The 9,489-nt window shown below is 39.5% G+C and overlaps 1 protein-coding gene across 5 annotated transcripts in view; it reads left to right on the forward strand.

The window, feature by feature from the left end:
• Window positions 1-8,889, forward strand: part of YAP1 (Yes1 associated transcriptional regulator) — a 41,686-nt gene extending 32,797 nt beyond the window's left edge. For 3 of the 5 annotated variants that reach the window (XM_072402933.1, XM_072402953.1, XM_072402936.1), the window contains 4 exons: window positions 3,591-3,775; window positions 5,705-5,835; window positions 6,157-6,269; window positions 7,313-8,889. In XM_072402933.1, coding sequence (XP_072259034.1) covers window positions 3,591-3,775; window positions 5,705-5,835; window positions 6,157-6,269; window positions 7,313-7,551 — 668 coding nt within the window. In that variant the 3' untranslated portion in view covers window positions 7,552-8,889. The remainder of the gene's footprint in view (window positions 1-3,590; window positions 3,776-5,704; window positions 5,836-6,156; window positions 6,270-7,312) is intronic. The other 2 variants (XM_072402946.1, XM_072402960.1) reach the window with 1 other exon arrangement.
• Window positions 8,890-9,489: the final 600 nt, after the last annotated feature.

The raw sequence follows: 9,489 nt of genomic DNA on the forward strand, positions 1-9,489 counted from the left end.
GTAATCTGTCCCCTGCCCCCATATCCTGATTCTCCTTGTAACCAGAGCAAAGCTTTTTGTCTGCCTGTGAGGTCTGGGAATCATTTCACGTGCTAGTTAAATACTTTTTTTTTTAGGTTTGTAAGGAGAGGGAAAAAGACAGCAAATAAACAAGACCCAGGTTTATAACAGCTTGGTTGTGTTTTTAGTCTGTCCGACTTGTTAGAGCTGCACGATGGGCAAATGGCTGAACGCGCAGTTGAAATATAGGATGGGTTTATCTGTTTAAGGATTGGTAATTCTATCCAGATGGACTTGTGATTCAGGCTCTCTTGCTTTTGGTCCTCTGTTGGTTAACTGCAATCTGCAAGTCTTGGTTAAGACTCATCTGCTCCCTGTGATTGGATAGTGAAGACACAGCAAAACAGTAATGGGGTCATCCCTGTGCTCCTTTCTCCTGAAAGCACACTTCATGGCGTGTCGGCCTGCTGTGCTCAGACTGGTGTAGAGAAAGGTGGGCAACCATGGTTTGTGACCACCAATTGAGAGTGCAGGAAAATTGATAGTGATCCACATCGTCCAAGAGAACAATTAAGGAATATGGGGTGGACTTGTGCATAGAGAAGCACAGAGACATCGCTGTATCTTAAAGTGGAAATGAAGTCCCACTTTTATCATGGGCAATTCCGACAGGTGGTTATTGCAGAAAGAAACTTCTTTTTTGCCTGATTCTCACCTAGCTGTAAAACTTTAGCTGAGCTGCATATGCGCAGCTCAACGTTGGTTGCTAGGGAACCAATTGCACATGTTTCGTAAGTGAATGAATGCCTGCGCAGAAGGTAAGTCACACTGGCATGGCCAACCAAGATGGCAGACGATCGTCTTTAGGAAAGGAAAGAGGATGGAGGGCACCCTGAGATAGAACAGGGATAGGGGAGTGTCCATGGAGTTATTTCTACTTTAAAAAGTGTTTAATTCAGAAAAGTAACAAAAAATGTATTTAAAAAATGTTGTAAACAGGGATAAGGGTGAAGGAAGCCAAAATGTAAGCAGCCTAAACTTCATGTTAGGTGTCACAACAGAAGATATTTCGATTTAGTTGGAAGCCGTAATTTCAAACACGCAGACGGGTGTAATCACATAGGAGAAACAGCCGAAAGCTAAAGTTGGTGATAAAATTATACTTCAGTCGTGCGCAGTCTGACCGCCCTTGGGCCAGCACATCTTCAGAGCGGTGCAGAACTGTAGAGGTAAAATAATGAATTATGTAGTGACCCATTCCAGGGATAAATACTTCTAGGAAACTGTGCTAAATGTTGCACGTACTGTTACTATTAACCAGAGAAGAAATGATTTCTGCTTTATGTAATGTTTGACAGCCTTTATTTATAGTTCATGGGGAGTAAGCACAGCGTGCTCCAAAAAGATTCATCTGTGATTTGGGTGAATACTGAGCAGAGTAATTCAGGGTCTGCATGGAGTGCAGATTCTTTTTGCTGCACTGACAAGCGTAATAGGTCTTGTAATGGACCCTGATGTCATAAACCAGGTGCATGTGATGTATGTTGGGAATATAAATAAAAACGCAGTCCAGGCTTCTGATCTAACCATCCTAATTCAGAAGTTGTACCACCATCGGTTTTGTGGTGTTCGGAATTATTTGAAAGTGCTACTTTAAAGCCTACTTGCAGCCGGAGATTTTTTGGCTGTCTGTTTGGTAACTGTTGATAAAAGTAGTTCTTAGTGTCACATCCTTAGTACGGCTTTACATCTTAGGACGTAGGGTGGGAGAGGATGGGCACCGCGGAAAGTGGTGTAAAGGCAGGAACCTAAAACAGATAGGAAATGGGCAGCTTGATTGGGATCAGTCACTGGGCTACAGTGCCCTGAAAACCAATATATACATTATCTGATTTTAGGCACCAACATTTATAGGTAAATGTCAGGTATTTGTATTGGCACATGGATAGGTGCCCTGAATACATTTTTAAGGGTGCCGCAAACTAGAAAATTTTAGGAGGCACTGATTTTTTCATAATGCTTCCTCTAATTTTTCAAGGTTGACTGATAATTGCTTATCCAATATGGAAGAATCTTACATGGATTTCATCAGTGCCTGCAAATACTGGTCAGATTCGGCCACCTACAGCTAGGTATGAGAGGGTTTGGGCTGCCTAATCTAGTCATCTGTTGGCAGATTTTGCTCCATCAGAGGCTTCTACATGTCGTCCTGTCTGAACTTTAGTTGGCACACACTTCTTTGCACATGTGTTACACATACAAAACCTTCCTCTGTCTTCTGCTGCCTTCACGTCTTCAAATGCTCCTCTTCCATTGTTCTGCTATAAAATAAAAGAGACCATCTCAAGACAGAAGGGCCTTAGAAAAAGCCTCTTGAAGTGAGCTGTTTGCAGAGCTGGCAGTTGCCAAGTTGAGCGGCTGTTTACCTCCTGGCGTATATTCAGGTTTCTGATGTCATGATGACCTGCTGAAAATAAAAGTACTAGAGAGAAACTGGGCTAACCCACCTAAACAAACAGAGCATTGTTCATATGACAATACTTCTGTCCCAGATCTTTATAAATCAGAGGGGGTGGCCGATGAGGTGATTCCCCTAATGGATGGCTTTGCTCAGGCCCTTTTAACTCAAAGCTCAGGCTATGAATAATATGGTGAATGGCTGCCTATTTCTGAAGGAGTTAAAGAACGAAAACACTACGAGTTTAAACTACCGGGTGCAAAGTAGATGCATTAAAAAAAAAAAGGACTTTGCAATGAATTGAATTAATGTGCAATAAAAAAACATTGAATATTAGAGTTGATGGTGCGCCATGCTGTATTATGGAGCAGCTACACACATTTATTTAGAGAGCAGGTCCAGCAGACCTTGAACCTGGAGTTGTTTACTATTAATTGTAAATGGCAACATTTAATAGTTCTTTTTTTACTCCTGACTGTTTTCACTTCTGGTTGAGAATTACTACTTTCCTTGAAAATTGGCCATTGTTAACTTTAAAACTTTAAAAATTTGTGACCATTGGTTAGCCTATGTCTGCTCAATGCTAGTTGTTGTACAACAAAAACACTGACTAAAGGTTTGAGGGCATTGGGATGCCTACTTCTTATTTTCTTCACTCTTCCAGTCCTTTAGCAAATTGGCTCAGTGTTGAACCCAGAGACTTTTTTAAGCCGGGGGAGAGGAAATTATAGGTGGGTGGCAGTCCCTGTATTGTGACCCAATTATGTTGGCGCTATATAAATCCTAATAACAATAACTCTTCAATAACCACAGAAAAACAGCCACGTGGTTACTGAAAAGTCCAGGGTGGTGCGCCTGGCTAAAAGGGTTGGGGAGAACACGGTCAGGCTTGTTGTATTCCACATGTGGGGGCTGTTGTAAAGCATGGCTGGGTTCTTACCCATCTACAGACTAAGTAATTTGAATTTTGCTTCTTCCAGGGGCAGCTTTTCAGTAAAATTGTGTTTATTGTATATTGTTCTTTAAAACAGTTTTTGTGAAATATTGTCTATATAGATTGCTGCTCCTATAATTGTATATGTTTTGTAAAAAACCAGATATGCCCCTAAAGGCTTCATTTCTCTCTTTACAGCTATAAACCAGCAGAGGCTTAGCCAGAGTGCACCGGTGAAAGCTCCTCCTCCACTTGCACCCCAGAGCCCGCAAAGTGGTGTTATGGGAGGTGGGGGCAACCAGATGAGACTTCAGCAGCTTCAAATGGAGAAGGAGCGCCTTCGACTCAAGCACCAAGAACTGCTCCGGCAGGTGAGGCCACAGGTTAGAAACTGCCTTTTGTTACTCTTTACGTGTTTGTCATGTCTGTGTGTCATTGTGTAGGGCTTTAAAAGTAGTGTTTCTGTAAAACATAGTTTAAGCCCGGACAAACTTTATGAAATATAGTGAAATATAATATATGAAATATTTCTGTGGGTTGGTAGGCTATCCAGGGTTCCATTTAAAGATAAATTCACTTATCCTTTTTGCCGCTTTCCCTGACCTAACCCACTTTTCTCCTCCCAAAATGCATATTTACTGAGATCTGACAGCTGTGGCTTTGCTATTTGTTTACAACCAGCCTGCATAATACAGGCTCAGTATTCACCCTAGAACTTTTAACTTGAGAGCTTTAGAAGCTGTAGTCAGGTGTTGGCCCCTGTATTGTGACCCAGCTTTTCAGTAACTAGCCAAAAATAAAGGGGTGGTATTGAAAAGTGCTGGGTGGTGCGCCCAGCTAAAAGGGGCTTGGGAGAACAGTGAGGACCAAAGGTGGGGTTGTCTTCTGCCTCAAGATGCAGTTCTATAGACATTATTGAAATTGTTTCTGACCTTGAAATAGAGCCCTGTAGACTTCTGTGGGACTTTTGTTCCAAGCCTGGAGACATTGAAGTCTATGGGGCTGTAGGTGCGTCCAGGACCATGAGGGCTTGCAGCCTTCAGATCATGGCAAGCCTCCATCTGTGAAACAGGAGATAGGGTTAGTTCAGGAGAAGAGGAAAAAGTGCACATCCCATTGTAAGAGATTTTTTTTTCTCACTTGCTGTCAAAGGAACACTTTAACAAGACTGAAAATAAGGGGAACATTTCCAACAGGGACACATTCTTTTCTGAAGCTTTCTAAATATCCCATCTGTTCTTTAGTTTGTGAAATATATGCAACCAAATAAACTCCTTGAGTCTGACAAGTTTCTGGCAGGTAATCAAGTTTCAATTGAAGCTCTGTTCAAAAACCCACACATTGATGAGTTTGGTGAAAGTTGTTTTTGTTACTTGGTTACCTGAAGCATTTATTACATGAGTGTGAGATTTGCTCCTGAGCTGCCTGTCAGTCGGCAAAACTTGTGGTCAGATTAGTGTTACATTACTAAACAAAGATGTCTAATTGGTGACTGATAGTGGAACACTTCTGGTCTTTTCTGCAATTTTTTATGTTTCTTAAGTGAATATGCTAATTAGATCTCTATATACCCAGAATCCTTTGTTGTTTTTTTTCCTTATTGCTTTAGGAAAATCAGTGAGAGCCATGCTGTGGCGTTTAGTTATACAGCAGGGTCAAGATTGCTGCACAAATAACAGGCAAAAACATGTCAAGGCTTTGAACCCTCCTTTTTTTGTTCTAAACCAAATAAAAAAATATATATATATATATATATAAATAATTAGGTTTGGATTTCCAATTTAAGCTTGCTTGGATCATTGGCAATTCCCCCTCCTTCATACTACAGGGCAATAGTGAGTCTTCAGATACTTTGTCATTGGGATTAAGATTTTTGTTTAGGTTTGGAAGGGCCTATGCTTGTTTTCCTTGAAATAATTTTGGGATGGGCATTTAGGCAGGTTGTAGTCATTAAACCAAAGAGGTTGACAAGTACTATTGGTAGGTTGACAAGTACTATTGGTGGTACTTATGATGGCTTCCAAGCCCACCTTACACTATTCCTGTTTGACTAGTTGGTCATTTTATATTTGGCTTTCTAGTATTCAATTTTCTTACTGTATTACCTATGTGAATTGACTTTTGTTCCCCACCCAGCAATATGCCCCATCAAAGGATACTACTAAGGCTTCTGCAGCATTGGTTGGTTTGAGCAGATTGAAGTGATTAAAAAAAACAGAATATGACTTCTTGTAAAGTCTTCTATTCCAGTAGTTATGGTTCTCCTGTCTGTGTTGAATTTAATAGTACACAGGTTATTTTTGTCTTTACAGGAACTAGCTCTTCGTAGTCAGATCCCAACCATGGAGCAAGATGGCGGTACTCAGAATCCTGTGTGCTCATCGGGAATAACTCAAGAGCTCCGCACAATGACAATGAACAGTTCCGATCCTTTCCTCAACAGGTTTGTGATGAGTTCACTTATTTAGGAGTGAGATGACTGATTTGCATGTGGGTGTTTGATAACTGCTTGAAACAATTCAGTTAAGCCAACATTGTGCCCAGGACACGGGCTTTACTACAACATGCTAGTGTGTGGTAGTGTAAAGATATTTACCGCTTATCTGTATGTGAATGAGATGTCTTTTGTATTCAAAGAGTGAGTCATTGACCTGAAGCTCCATATCTGCCCCATTGTCTGCGTTTGAGCCTTAATTGTAGAAAACAAAATGTATACATCTTTGCATTTGTATCTTGGCCTGACCCTTGTTCTTTGTATTTGCAGTGGCACATATCACTCCAGAGATGAAAGCACAGATAGTGGATTAAGTATGAGTAGTTACAGCGTACCCAGGACCCCTGACGACTTCCTTAACAGTGTTGATGAAATGGACACAGGTGAGTTGATATTCCCACCCCACCTATTTGTTGGATATCAGATGTATTTTCACAATGTGTTAATGTACCATTTGCAAAATACATGAAAAGTTTTCCTAGTTCTCTCCCTGTTGGCCAATATTGCTGAATTTTTTGCACATTGGTCTGGTTGAAGATTCCTCCTGATTGGGTTGATATAGTTGGCCAAAAATTGGTGACCACGGTGTCAAGTGTCATACCTACCCATCATTCTTCAGACATCTACTTCCCTAAAGAGATGTTGGTGAGGCTGCTTCAAGAGCTCTCTTTTTTGCTCACTTTGGGAATTAGTTTGGTCTGTGTCCAGATCCCTTCAATGTATCGGTCTTGATCAAGTGTCTAATGGCCTGGTAGTAAGAGATATGCCAAGTATGTGAGGCAAACCCTGCACTTCTTTAGGATTTAAATTGCAAGCTACAGACTGAAAGACTACGTGAAACATGAGGCTGGGTGTTATTTACACAACTCTTATACCGATTACCCTGTTCCCTCCATCTTTTGGCTATAATGGCCCCTAATGGCAAGGCTTTCCACAAGATTTTAAAATTGTGCCCATTCAGCCAAAAAAGGCTTTTGTGGGATCAGGTACCTGAGAAGGCCTAGTTTTCCATTGGCATTCCATTTCAAAAGGTGTTCAGTAGGGCTGAGGTTGGGGCCCTTCACACTGAAGTCATCAGACAATGTCTTTATGGAGATGGCTTTGTGCTGGAATAGAAAAGGGCCTTCACCAACCACCTTCCCTAGGGCTTTAAATAAAGATTTGTCTAAAATATCAGCTATAATATTAATAGTAAACTTCTAAACTCATTTTGAGTGGAGATCAGATATTTAGCCATATACCTTGTATTTTACCTTCATAATGGATTACAGTTTATTATTTGGATTAAAATCATATTTAAAAATTTGGAATATTTTTTGTGAGGGGAAAATCTTCCAATTGGCATTCTGTTTCCTATGTCTTAAAAGAGGAATTTTCCTTCTTTTGTAAAGATTCCCAACTGACATGGATATGTTTCCATCCACAGGTGATGCAATTAACCAAAGTAGTATGCCCTCCCAACCGAATAGATTCCCAGACTATTTGGAAGCACTTCCAGGAACAAACGTGGACCTTGGTACTTTAGAGGGGGAGGCAATGAACGTGGAAGGCGAAGAACTCATGCCAAGCCTGCAAGAAGCTTTGAGTTCCGACATCCTAAACGACATGGAGTCTGTTCTGGCTGGCACTAAACTGGATAAAGAAAGTTTCCTTACATGGTTATAGAAGCTTCCAGAAGTTTCTTGGCATGGTCAATGAAGCTTCTAGTTCCTGAAGGATTTTGCTAATCAAGGGTGCCTGTAATCTTCAAGCTGAACAAGGCTACTTGGCAGACTTTTTTGTTCCAAACGAACAAACTTTTTAAGACTTTTGACTTTTATTTTTTTTTCCTCATTTTAGTATTTTTTTTTTCTTCTCACTCATTGCTGCTTTGTTATTGCTGACACATTTTTTTTTCACCATTGAGAGCGTAAGGTATCAACAATATTTTTCAATGTCATAGCTGCCTCTTCAAGTATTTTTTGTATGTAAAGAGATTGGGGAGGGTTGGGCCATGCCTTATTCTATTAGATATTCCAGTTTCCTCCAAGACAATTGTAAATATCATGCAGTATATTATGTTTACCCCTTTTTAGCTCCTTTTTATATCCTCAATAAGGACATGATTACTCTGTTGTCTACCACATGATAGTGTTTTTGAATTTTGACTTAAATGATGGAATTTGTCCCTATGTGGACAAACCGATGGATGCTTTGGCAATATGGCTTAACTGGTCCTAGCTTGAATTTTATTCCATTTTTCTTAGTTTTTTTTTTGTTTCAGCTTCAAGAACAATCAAAGAATGTGGCAGATGCGAGACAGATTGAACAGTTAGTATTTAATGTGATCCTCAATTGCTCTCATTGAGTATGGTTTTAAAATATGTGCAGTCTTTTTATTGGGTCAGTGCAAGATGGTGTATACAAAATAGGATGGAGTTTATATGTAAGTAGTTTGTTACTTAGCATCTGTTTTTAAAAAAATGCTGGCGGGATGGAGAAAGTGTAATGGTGCCAATCATTGATGAAAGTCTGACGTTTATACTCTGTGAGGTTTAGGGGGAAGACGACTCTTTTTAGCAAGTGGTATTAGCGAAAAATAGAATTTTAAGTTTGACATACCGAACAAATCATTCCACCTACCTCCTTGTCTTTTTTTTAATGTGCCTTTACATTAATTTCAAAGCTATAGTATATACTGTTTTGTATCCAGGGCTTATTATATTTTGTATTATGTTATCACCAGCCAATTGCCAGACTGGGTTTTTAATCTGAGAAGGGTTACTTGTCCCGGAGAATCAAGAATATATCGAATTGCTTTATCAGATGAAGCGATGATCTTTGATGGCATGTGTTTTGTTTTTTTGTTTTTTTTGTTTTTTAAATCTGTTTGAACCTTGAGGAGTGTTATTGCAATTGGATGGACACCTTACCTATTTTTTGTACATTTAATATTAAATAATCATGTCTTACTGTACACTTAATTGTTTTTTTTATTAGAAAATTAAACAATAGTTAATTATATATGTGGTATTTTACTTGTGTATTACAAGAGAAACTGGAAAATGGTTTCATCAAATCTGTTTGTTTTTTAAGTTTATGATTTTGTCCAATTTTGGTTCCATATTTATTGGGTATATATGTAGTTAAAACAAAACTAAACTATGTTCTACACGCCTGTACCAGTTTCATTGAAGGGCGCTGCCATCTTCTTAAGATCTTTGGCCATCTTGATTGGCAGGGTTGAAAGTGTTCATTTAGTTTTGGCAACCACAGGGAAAACTGCCAGCAACAACTTGATCAGGCAGATAAGAATGCTTATTGCAGAAGGGACATCACTTGTCTCTTTCTGCAATAAAGCCTTGCTGAAAAAAAGTTTATTTCTAATTTAAAGCTTAGGTTTGTGGGTTCTTGGGGGAAGTATTTAGAATCTGTGTCAAGGTTTGTGTCTAATAGTTGGTGAGATTTCGGTCACTTCTGTAGAAAGTGAGGGGAAAATCTCCCCACTGACTTTAAAAAGTACAATATTACAAACATGTCATAGTTCCCGAAGGCCCTTTCATACCTGCAAAGCAAACTTCTCATTTACTGCAGAAGCAATCAAAAATGCAATGCAAGCAAGCA

Source organism: Pyxicephalus adspersus, chromosome 1 (assembly GCF_032062135.1).
Source record: "Pyxicephalus adspersus chromosome 1, UCB_Pads_2.0, whole genome shotgun sequence".
In the NCBI taxonomy this organism is placed as follows: Eukaryota; Metazoa; Chordata; class Amphibia; order Anura; family Pyxicephalidae; genus Pyxicephalus; species Pyxicephalus adspersus.